The 12419-nt window shown below is 43.7% G+C and overlaps 1 protein-coding gene and 1 pseudogene across 1 annotated transcript; both read right to left on the reverse strand.

Moving 5' to 3' along the window:
- Positions 1-231: 231 nt before the first annotated feature.
- On the reverse strand, positions 232-3983 carry LOC105310131 (small integral membrane protein 10-like protein 2A). The gene is made up of 2 exons (XM_011386340.2): positions 3179-3983; positions 232-2241 (listed from the first exon to the last, which is right to left on the reverse strand). Exon 1 carries the CDS (start codon positions 3811-3813, stop codon positions 3577-3579), a length of 237 nt encoding a protein of 78 aa, XP_011384642.1. The 5' UTR covers positions 3814-3983; the 3' UTR covers positions 232-2241; positions 3179-3576.
- A 1194-nt stretch (positions 3984-5177) lies between these two features.
- LOC111734414 lies at positions 5178-5296 on the reverse strand (annotated as a pseudogene).
- Positions 5297-12419: the final 7123 nt, after the last annotated feature.

Here is a 12419-nt window from a genome sequence, read left to right on the forward strand (position 1 = left end):
GGTTATTCAGACAAAGGTTGTGAATTGGGCAGTTGCCACTTCTTAGGCCTCTTGCTGCTGCCTTCTCCTCATGGGGGCAGTGGTCCAGGTCAAGGCAGGTCTCAAGCATCTCCTGAACTGTCCCTACCCACTTAAAGCCCTGAGGGTGCACCCATCCCCCAGCTCCTGGCCATCAGAGGGGTTATCTCACCAATACGCCAGCTCTCCTCCAAGGACATTGCACACCAGAAACAGGAGGCCTCCAGTTTTATTTTATTTTTTTGAACTCAAGGACTTTTTTTTTCAACTTAGACAGCAAGATTTGACAATAGCAGAAACAAGAACATTTCTCTGACCAGATTGTGCTGACCAGTACAGAGTTCACACACACAGAAAAGTGAAAGTCATCTTATATGGGTTGGTGTCTCTGATTTTGTACAAGTTCCGCTGCCTGGAAAACAGACTGCAAATAAATAAAGTGCATTGAGAACCCACCAAGCAAAGCAGCTAGGGTCCAGTGGGGTGTGAGGGGAAGTGGGAAAGGAAAAGCAGCTCACTACTCAAGGCTGAAACGATGAGAAAAGCAGTGGCAGGAACACAGGCTAAGGCTCATTCCCTTTGAGCAGGGACAGCCACAGCAGCTCCACCCAGAGCCACTTCCTGTGCCCCTCGGCATTGGGTGGAGCTTCTCCATCTGTGAGGCCAAGGACCCTGAGGCTCCTATGCACATTTCTCCCTGAGGGCCAGGGCACAGAATCCATGAGGAGCCTTCCTCATGCCATTCTCAGGTCTTCCTCCTCTCCGCCTGACCCAGGAAGAGGCTGGAGCTGGGTTCCAGTTTCCCAGATGGTGAGACCTGGGCTTGAAAGGGGTACATCAGTGTATCAGCCCCCAAAAGGACCCGCATTCTCCTCCCCACTCATGAAGCCTGTGTCACTCTCCTTTCTCTGAGGCTGTCTCCAGAGATATATGGATGGAGTCGGCAGGCTGGCAGACTCCCAGAAGTGGTCCTGGATGGATAGGGTTGGAGTGGAGGAGTTGCCACCAGAACTGCAGGCTCCCGGGAGACTTGGCACAAGGAAGGAAGCCATCCAATCCTGTCTCTGGGAAACTACAGGGGGCACATGGTGGCTTTGGTCCAGTCTCAGTTCCCTGGGTGAGGCAGGTGATCTTCACCCAGGACCCGGGTTCCAGCTGGGGAGGGCAGATGGTGTGAGACTGGGCCACTCTGTCCCTGAGGCCAACCAGACTGCTATGGTTTTCAGCCCTGGGAATTCTGAGTGCCTGGGCTGAGAGCAACCAGTGTCAGAGCTGATGTGGGACTGGGGGTGGGTGGTGAGGGCCAGGGTCTCTCTTGACTCCCCTTCTGGACTGCTCCTGGCCACCCTGGTATGCCAGTCGTCAGCAGCACATGCCAGTCCTCCAGGACCAATCCAAGCTCAGCCTAGAGGAGTGTCTCCCATGTGATTCTGGGCATGGGTTCGGGCCCAGAGACAGAGAGAGGAGGTCATGCATGGTTCCTAGCCCCATCCCACCCCAGGTTTACCCCTTCACCCTCATGGTTACATCGTGTCCCCAGGAGGCCCCCGCCCCCACCCCCACCCAAACTGAGAAGCTTGTGTCTAATTGCCGAGGAGCCCTTGGTCAAGCTTGGGGTAGTGGTGGGCAGACTCAGATCTGTGGGTGTAGACCTCAGCTCCCCAGGGGATTCTGGGACTCATCTCAGTTCAGACTGTCCTCCTGGTCTTCCCTTTGACCTCTCCTACCATTCTAAGGAAAGCTAGTTCCCCACATACCCTACCCAGGACCTCTCTCTCTCTAAGTCCCCTGGGAGCCTTGTGCTCCCCTCCCCCATCCCACTGTGCAAGGTGTCTAGGAGAAGACTGGGGGTAGGATGGGGGACTACAGGCCTAGGGGCAGATTTCTGTATGACTAGGGCAAATGCACCAGCCCCCCCCCCCCCCCCCCCCGCAATAGCCAGTTTCTCGAGTCAGTAGGTAAAGAGAATAAAAGTCCCTCATGGTGTTGCTAGGAGATCTCAGTGCCCAGGTGACACGGTCCCCATCCTTCCACATGCCAGCCCCGGATCACTGGGTTACCCCAGACCTTGGGGTCGCTGCCTGGAAGATCACTCATCTCCTCCTTGGTCAGGTGGTTCACTCAGTTGCTCCTGGGAAGCTCTTGGGCCAGGGGTGCCCGTGGGCACGAATCTGACTCTTGAGGCCAGAGAAGGAGAGAGTAACCACATACAAACACCAGTCCCTGGAAGAAAAAAAGAAATGGAGACTTGAGAGTTGCCTCCCCTCCCAAAGAGTTCCCAGTTCCCCAAGTATCGCCTCCTCTACAAGCCCCTACTGCATCTGCTCTCTCCACCCGAGCCCAAGAGCTGCCCTCTGCTCAAGGAAATCGCCATTTTCCAGATTCTTTGGGTCCACAGGGGGATGCTGGAGGCCATCAGTGCTGGAGGATGGCATTCTGTTGCACCGGGAGGGCTGGAGGGAGCATGGCGGAGATGGGGTAAGAGTAAGACTGTGGGGGTGGGGGTAGGGACGAAGGTGTCTTTCCTCTTCTCCCCTGCCTCCCATGCAGAGCTTAGGAGGATGCCCTCAGAGAGGAGAGAGCGCAAAAGGGGCAGCAGGGGCAGGCAGACAGCAGTCCCCGCCCTCCAGCCGGGAAGACAGGGTGCAGGGAGCTGCAGAGAGCCCAGGGGCCTGAGAGCTGAGAAGGAGACAGATCTGCGGTTTGGCCAAGAACACAACCATCCTTTATGGCTTCCTACCCAGGAGGTAGAGAAGGCTGGCAGCATCTTTTCTCTTCTAGGGCCTCCCCGGGGGCCACCCCAGCCCATTCCCTCCCATTTCCTCTGGCTCAGGTGACTCCATCGCGGCCTCTGGGGAAAGAGGGGCGGGGACTGGGTCGTGGGCAGGCGGGACGCCCTGGTCTCTGTTGGTGATGGGCTGAACCTCTGATATGCACGATGCACAAGCCACCGCCGTCCCTCATCCCCATCTTGGAATTGTGACAAGGGGCTCGCAGAGCCTGCGGAGGCTGTGCCTGCCTCTGCTCGGCTCTGCAGCTCTCTGCACTGGCTTCCTCGGGTACCTTCCATATTTCCCCCAAACCCCCAAGGAGTCTGGACGTCTAGATGTCACGGCATCCGCCCCTCTCCAGCCCACAGGTCCAACCTTCGGCCGCCTACCTTTTCGGTCAGGCCCAGTCAGAGCAAGTGCCTGCAGCACAATTTCTTCTTTCTGGTTTCCCCTTTCGGCCAAGGTGAGGCAACAGGTCGGCCACACTCAGATAAGTTCCTCGAGCTCGAGGGAAAGGACCCGTTTTGTGAGTTCCCGTGCAATCCGGCACCGGCCGCGACGCGTGTGTGCGGGTCACGGCTGGGTCCGGGGCTTGGTGGGCTCGGTGGCTCGGTGGCCGGCGTCCTCCCGCGGAGGTCTAGGGTGCAGGGGCCCAGGGCGCCCCGCCTCCGCCCCCTGCAGCGTCCCAGCGACCCGGGCGACCTCACCGTCCTCCATGCCGGCGCCCCTAGTCGCGCGGGCGCGCGGGCGCGGAACCCTCCGGACTCGCCGCTGTGGCCACGGGCGCTCACTCGATCCGCACCTGCAGGCGGACGTTGAGCATCACCGAGGCCACGACGTAGAAGTAAGGGAAGTTTATGCGCAGCCGCCAGGCCAGGTCGAAGAAGGTGAGCAGTGTGCGCGTGAGCCCCTTGCAGAAGGCGTGGTAGGAGCCGCGGGTCGCAGCCGAGCGCGACAGCCGCACTGCCAGGCCGGACAGGGCCGCCGCCGCTGCCGCTGCCGACAGAGCCGCCGACGCAGCCATGGGCCCGGCAGGCGCAGGCCCCGCCGACCCGCAGGAGCGTGAGCGGGCTGGCAGGTGGACGCGAGGCTTGGAGCGACCCGCGTCCCGGGATCTCTCTTGCTCCGCCCCGCCCTAGGTCTCGGTCTCCTCCCTGGCTGGGCTCAGGCTACCGCCGCCGCAGCCACTGCCCCTTCTCCGCGACCTACGAACAGCCCCGCCCCCACGCCGGTTCCCTGAGCAGCGGCCGCCAGTGTAGCTCCGCCCCTGCCATAACCTCAGCCCTTGGCGGGAGCCACTGAGCTACCGCCTCAGGCATAGCTCTGCTCACGACATTGCTCAGTTGGTAAGCCCATGCTCCTCAGAGCAGAGCGGGAGGTCTGAGCCTATTTAAGTTGGTGCACCCCAGGGATTGCTTTTGTGGAATGCCCTAGAGGGGCGTGCAGAGCAGAAAGTTTGGACCGGTATGCTAATTCTGTACAGAAGGCCCACTTGGAATTCTCCGCCAGTTCACACCATATCCCACTGCCTCCACAGAAAATTCTGCCAGCCAACCCATTGTACCTTTCTTTAATTCGCATTTCTCTGATGCCAATGCACTACGGAGTTCCACCAAACCCACACACACTTTTTTATTTTCCTTTCTGGTATATTTGCTTGTCATGTGTATTTATTCGTGAATTGCCCATTTCTCTTACTTTTTAACCCGTAGAGATTTCTAAGCCCTTCTCTTAGTCCATCTTTGCCCTGGATACTGCAGAAGGTCTTTTCAGGATTTCATTTGTCCTTGTTCATGGCCTTTTTCTTGCTGGTGGGATTAAAAGCCCTATCGTGCTTTCATCAAATCTTTATTCTAAATCAAATCAAACCCAAACTATATCATGTTTTCAAGACTATTGAAATGTTCATGCTTCATTAGAGTCATGACTTTTAAAAATCTGTTTGCAAGAAGTGGATTCACAACTCCCAATTTTTATGAGAGCTAGCTTGAGTGTTAAGGCCCTCTCGAAATGCATGTTCACCGCACACGTAAACATCCTTATGGCATCGTTTAACTGTTTAAGGAACCCATCTGATTCGTATTCACTGATTGAGCAATTGTCATACCTTCATGGTCAAGGAAAAAAAAAGCGAGTTTATTGTGTGGCATCATGATTTTATTGAGAACATTACCATGCATGTTTATGAATGCATAAAAAATACCAGGGCAGATATGTCAAATTACTCAACATTGTTTACTTCTTATTTACTAAGGCAGTAGAAAGGACAATTTAACACTTTTTACTCATTATTATTTTTTTATTTTTATTTTTTTTAGGTGAGGCAACCCTTGGTTAATCTCACAGATTGCAAGGACCTTGTCATTTTACAATCCCTTATTTTTTTTATGCCTACAGCACCTTGTCTTCCTAGGTGGTCTCCCATCCAAGTACTAACCAGACCCCACCCTGCTTAGCTTCTCAGATCAGACGGGATTGGGCTTGTTCTGGGTGGCATAGCCATAGACTTACTCATTATTTTTATGTGTGCGTGTCCATATGTATATAAGTATTACATGTGTGATACAATGAGAAAGTGGCCACAGAAATATAGACATAAGCTACATCAAAACCCTTTGTTCCAGACTGGATCTAGCCTCATTCATTTGCTGAGCCTATTTCCTCCAATCATTTCTGAAACCTTTCCTGGCCTCATCTCATTTATTTTTAACATTTTGTTTTGAAATAATTATAGACTCACAGGAAGTTACAAAAATAGTACAAAAAAGACCTTGTGTCTTTCACCCAGCTTCCCCAATGGTGGTATTTTCTATGGATGCAGTATAATACCAGAACTAGGAAACTGTCATTGGTACATTGCTGTTAACTAGACAACAGGCCTAATTCAGCATTCACCATTTTTCTAACCTGTATTAATTTGTGTGTGCACATGTATAGCTCTAGCAATTTTTTCCCATGTCAGGATTTGTGAAACAATCAATATAATCATGACACAAAAATAGTCCATCACTGCAAAATAACTCTTTTTGGCTACCTTTTTGTTCTCACTCAGCCATCCTGTACATATTTTGTTAGAGTTGTATCTATTTCATTTTCTTTGGAGTGGCTGTACATGATACTGTGTGTTTAATTTTGGTTTTCACATGTTCATTGTTAGTATATAGAACTGCAATTAATTTTTAATCAAATTTTTTATTTTGCGATAATTGTAGATTTATATATGGTTGTGAGAAAAAAAAATACAGAGCGATCCAATGTATTTTTTACCCAGTTTCCCACAGCGGCAGCATCTTTCAAAACTATAGTATAATATCAAAATCAGGATATTGACATAATCTATCTAGTTTGTTCAGATTTCCCCAATTTACTTATTCTTGTGTGTGTGTCTGTGTTTAGTTATATGCGATTTTTATCACATGGGTAAGTTCATGCATCCACCACCACAGTCAAAATACAGAAGAGTTCCATCACTATAAGGATCCCTCTTGTTGCCTTTTTATGACCACACCTATTTCCATCCCGTTCTCCTTCCTTAATGCCTGGCAACCACTGATCTGTTGTCTATTTCTCTAATTTTGTCTTTTCAAGAATGTTATAGAAATGGAATCATTCAGTCTGTATCCTGTTTGCATTGGCTTTTTTTTTTTCCACTCAGAATTATTCTCTGGAGAGTCATCCAAGTTGTTGGGAATGTCAAGTATTAATAGTTCATTTCTTTTCACTGCTGAGTAGTACTCCTTAATATGGTTGTACCATAGTTTGTGTACCATTCACCCATGAAGGATATCAGGATTGTTTTTACTTTTTGGCTATTGGGGATGAAGGATATCAGGATTGTTTTTACTTTTTGGCTATTGGGGATTAAACTAATTAAACTATTAGTTTATAGGTTATGGTATGGACAAAAAAAAAATTCTATTTATCTGGGATAAATGCCTAAGAGTACTATTGCTGGGTTGTATGGTAATTGCATATTTTGTTTTTTTAAGACTCTGACAAACTCTTTTCCAGAGTGGCTGTAACATTTTACATTCCCATCAGCAATTTATGAATATATCTAGTTTCTCTGCATCCTCATCATCATTTGGTGTTATCACTATTTTTTTTTTTATTTTAGCCATTATGATGGGTATCTAGTGATATCTCATTGTGGTTTTAATTTGTATTTCCCTAATGGTAATGAGAGGGAAAATCTTTTTTATGTGCTTATTTTCTATCTATATATCCTCTTCAGTGAAATGCCTTTTGTCATTTTCTAATTGAACTGCTTTGTATTATTAAGTTTTGTGAGTTTTTATATATTCTAGATATGAACCTTTTGTCAGATATGTGGTTTGCAAATATTTTACTCCCAGTCTTTTCATTCTGTTAACAAGGGCTTTCTCAGAGCATAAGTTTTTAATTTTGATGAAGCTCAATTTATGGATCATGGTTTTGGTATCATACATAAGATCTTTTTACCAAGCCTTAGATTTTTTTCCTATGTTTTCTTTTAAAAATTTTAAATGTTAATTTCACATTGAAGTGTGTGGTCTATTTTGAGTTAATTTTTCTGTAATGTTGGAGGTTTAAGTCCAGGTTCAATTTTTGACTATGAATGTCCAATTGCTAGAGCACAATTTGTTAAAAAGGCTATCCTTCCTCCACTGAATTTCTTCTTCATCTTTGTCATACTTGAACATATTTCCGTGAGTCCATTTTGTTGCATTGACCTATAATACAACTCTCTAATGATTACTGTAGCTTTGTAGTATGTTTTCATATTGGGTAGAGTGATTCCTCCCACTTTTTGTTTTTTAACATTTTTTTTTTAGCTACTTCAGAATAAGTTTGTCTATGGGTACAAAATCCTTGCTAGAAATAGTGGAAACTTACAGACCACTTTGGGGTGTCATTTCTATGTTTAGTTTTCCAATCTATTAAGATAGTATATCTCTTTAGTTATATATTTAGATCATTGATTTCTTTCATCAAAATTTGTATAAATTTTTGCATTCAAACCCTGTACATGTTTACTAAATGTATTCCTAAGTATTCATTTTGTTTTTCTAAATTAATTTTTTATGGTGACACTGGTTAACAAAATCCAATAAGTTTCAGCTGTTCACTTTAACAGTAAGGCGTATTTACACTGTGTGTTTACCTCCCATAGTTAGATTTCTTTCTGTCACCACATATTTGACCCCCTTTACCCTATCTACTTCATTTTCTTTAAAGCAATTATAAGTCATACTGTGTTTTTAATTTGAGTTTGTGTGCTTGTTACTATGTAGAAGTTATATAAATTAATTAGAAGTGTGTTATTTTCCACACATTTGGAGATTTTCTTGTTATCTTTCTATTATTAATTTCTAGTTTGATCCCATTGTGGTCAGAAATCGAACTCTGTATGCTCTCAATTCTTTTATATAATTTTAGATTTGTTTTATGACTTCAAGAAGAGCATTCCTCTGGAGTGATTCCAGAGGAAGGTGATGTGGGTGATGAAAGAACTGAATCCACACCTTGTGATGAATGATTGAAATGTTTGTAGTTTAAAAAGCAAATACTTATAAAAGAGATACAAAATCTCCTCCAAATACTTGAAGGTCTGCTGTGCTTGAGAGGGATTAAACTACTACGGTATAATTCCATGTTTTAGAATTAGGCCAGTCAGCTGAAACTTTCCTTGGCCAACATAAGGAATGGGCATCCTTGAGAAGCAATGAGGCTCCTGTCATTTCAAATGTCCTAGTACCACGTGGAAATTAATTATTGGTTGGTGATATTGTTAAATGAGGTTTTCCATGATGGGGCCATTAAACTAGATGACCTGAAAGAGGCTTTACAATTCCAAACTCCTTTGCTTCCAAGTTCACTAATATTTATGTTCATTATAAAATTAAGTAATTTTATTTTGTAATTTATTTGGAAAACATGTTTTTATATAAAAGCTATTATACAAAACATAAAACTATGCTTTAAAATGAATAAATCTTTAAAATCACAGAAAAATTTGAAGTGAGGTTCTTTTAGGTAGTATAGAGATGGATGATGTTTTGTAAAAATCTACTCTGCCAATTTCTGTCTTTTAATTGTTATTTATAAGTCAGCCATTTAATTGTGTCTTTTTTGTTTATTTTATTTCTCATTACTGTTTTTCTTTTCTTGCATTCCAATAGGATATTTGAGCATTTTTTGGAAATTCTATTTTTACTTATTTATAATGTTTTAGAATATAGCTCTTTGTATAGCTTTTTATCATTTTATTTCATTCTATAGTCTTATTTATTTTGTAGTTTTTAAAATGCAATATACATGTGTACATATCACAGTTTATTGGTGTCAGCACTTAAACCTCTTTGAATGAAGTAGAGAAACTTTACTTCCCTTTGTACTCCTCTCTTTTAAATATAGTTTAAGTATTTCCTCTATGTACACTGAACCCACATCAGATGATGTTATAGTTTTTGCTTTAACCATAGAACATGACCTTAAAAACTCATGAGGAGATGATTATTCTATTATACTTACCCTGATTTTACTCACTCCATCGATCTGTCTTCCTTCCTAAAGTCCCATCCTCCTTGTGTTATAATTTCCTTTCCGGTTAGAGAATTTCCTTTAGCCATTCTTTAAGGGTAGGTCTGCTGGCTACCAATTCTCTTAGATTGCCTTCATCTGAGAATGTCTTTGTTTAAATTCCTCATTAATGAATACCCAAACCTTGCTTAGAGTCCTTTCTAATGAGCACTGACTTTCTTTGTTCTGTCAATTTCTCACATTTTTATTGTTTCTTTGTCTAAAAAGTATAAAAAGTTACCTGGTTCCATCATTTATTTGAGCCTCATTTTATATTTTGAGCATCATCATATTGTAATTTTCCCATGCTTACATATTAAATTGATTTTCCTCCTGTTGATCTAATTTTATTATTTTATTACTAGTCCAGCTGTAAGAACTAAAGAAGGAGAGAGTGGGTAAATTTTCACTATCCCCAACAGTTGTAAGAGGTCTTTACATATTTCAGATACCAAGCTTCTGTGGGATATATGTCTTGTAAATATTTTCTCCCGGTCTGTGACTTGTCTTTTAATTTTCACAATGCAAATTTCAAAGACCGGAAGTTTTTAGTTTTGATGAAGTTTATCAGTATTTTCTTTGTGGTTCATGGTTTTTGGTCCCATGTAGAAAATCTGTGTCTGTCCCAAAGTAAACAACATCTTTTCCTATGCTTTATTTTACAAGTCTTATAGTTTTAGTTTTGCATTTTGATCTGTTACTCATTTCAAAATAATTTTTAGTTTTCCTCTCCTGGGCCAGAGTGGCGGCTTGTGGCTCACAATGCAGGGGAGTAGGAGAGTGGAGCTTCAGGAAGCATCCGTTTGCTGAGAGAAAACTTTCCTGCTCCAGCCAAAAAAAAATTTTGTGTATGGCATGAAATAAAAGACAATGTTCATTTCCTTTTTAGACACCTTTATTGTGACATAAGTGTTGTACAATACATGGAGCATATTTAAGGTGTATAATTTAATAAGTTTTGACATAGGTATACCCTCTCGAAACCATCGGTGTGATCAGATGAATACATCCATCACCCTCAAGTCTCCTCAGGCCTCTTTCTAATTTCTTCCTCCCATCCTTTCCTGTCTTCTACACTAGGAGTCCCCAACCCTCGGGCTGCAGACCAATACCATTCTCTGGCCTGTTAGGAACCGGGCCACAGAGGAGGTGAGCAGAGGGTGAGCAAGCAAAGCTTCCCCTGTATTTGCAGCGACTCCCCAGCACTAGCATCACTGCCTCAGCTCCACCTTAGGTCATCAGGCATTAGATTCTCATAGGAGCACCAGTCCCTGGTGCCAAAAAGGTTGGGGACTGCTGCTTTACACCTAAGCAACCACTGATTTACTTTCTGTTAGTACAAATTCATGGAGGAAGGGCCACTTACTAGGAACTACAATTGTAGAGGAACACAGGCACTGCCAGAGACATAATGATAAGTCAGGGTTGTGGTTAGGAGTAAACACCTTGGCCTCTCTCCTCCCACCTTGGATTTCATGAATTGCTTACCATTGGCCAAACGCAACTACTAGCCAGAGGGCAAGGGGGCCCAGGTAATACAGTCTATAAGTGTCAGCCTTCTAGGGCACATAACATGTAGGGATAATCATATGTGCATAGCATGCACAACAGTCATCTATTTCAGGCCCTGTTGATGGAAAAAATCCAGTACTGGTCAGCTTTTGAACATGATGAGAGTGGAACCAGAACTAATTGCCAAGACCAGCCAGATGATTAAGTGCCTCTCTATGTAGTATGAGGAGAGGGAGATTAGGCAGAGGGCAGCCCCCGTCTCTTGTCCCCTGTGCCATTATTAAAGATGGTGTTGAAACCCCTTCCCTGGGTCTCTAGAGACAGGGATCACCAGCAGTGGCTGAGTCACTCCTGGGTACTGCTGACTTGCTTTACAGTAGAGACCCTGTTTCTTAACTTTATTGTAGTGGTCATATCCTTGCTTGTCTCAAACTGCAGTGTAATTATTTGAAGTAGTCATATTCGTGCCTGTTGTCTCACACTGAATAATTGCCCTTCTGTAGCACTCATCATCATGCTTGTTGTCATACACTGAACAAAGTTATTCCAGTGGTCATCCTCATAGTTATTATCTGACACGGAACATTAGTCTTATTCCAGCAGTATTATCATGCTTATTGTCTCACATTAAATCTTAACCTTATTCCAGTCATCATCTTCGCACTATTGTCTCACTCCGATCCTTAACCATAATCCATCAGTCATTGTCTTGGTTGTTGTGTTACATTGAATGTAATCCTCTTCCTTCAGTGACCTTCTGTCACACTCTAAGCCTTTACCTTATTCCAGCAGTCATGTTCATGTTTATTGTGTCAAACCGAATTTTAAACTTATTCCCCCAGTGATCTTCTTTCTTCTTGTTGCACACGAAACCTAACCTCATCTAGCAGTCAGCTTGATGTTTTTTGTCTCACACTGGCATTCCACCCTGGCATTCATTGTTATGCTTGTTGTGTTAAAGTGAAACATAATCTTATCCTAGCAGCCATCTATCTAATTGCTTGTGTTGCCCAGTGAACCTTAACCTCATTTCAGCAGTCATCTTCAGGGTTGTTTCTCATACCGAGAACAGCCTTATTCCAGGGGTCATCTTCATGTTGGTGTCTCACACTGAATAAGTGGTCCTCTTTATGTTTGTGGTTTCAGATTGAATCTTAACTCTATTCTGGTGGTCATCTTTATGTTTGTTACAAACACTGAACTCTAACTTTATTCCAAGTGGTATCTATCCTTGTTGTCTTACTCTGAACCTTAATATAATTCATGTGATTTTAAAAAGTAAATGTGACTGTTTCTGTTTGGCGGTTACTATTTTAAATAAAATGATCTCTCCAGTTGCTATAGTAAAAAAAATAATTTTCCCATTCTCTTTTAGGAAAAAACTGCAGCACGATTTGAGAGTAGTGAAAACAGAATTACATTTAAGACACAATTTAGAAAACAAATGTACTTCTTCTAGATTGGTAAGTATGATATATAATTTTTGGTAATAAAAGCCAACAAGAATGAAACAGGCATTTGCATCTTATGTTTGCATGTATCATAAAAACAACAACA

Source organism: Pteropus vampyrus, unplaced genomic scaffold (assembly GCF_000151845.1).
Source record: "Pteropus vampyrus isolate Shadow unplaced genomic scaffold, Pvam_2.0 Scaffold1143, whole genome shotgun sequence".
NCBI lineage: Eukaryota > Metazoa > Chordata > Mammalia > Chiroptera > Pteropodidae > Pteropus > Pteropus vampyrus.

Bases quoted from the DNA above. Each gene is read 5' to 3' on its own strand.
- LOC105310131 (XM_011386340.2), bottom strand. From the start codon at position 3,813: ATGGCTGCGTCGGCGGCTCTGTCGGCAGCGGCAGCGGCGGCGGCCCTG.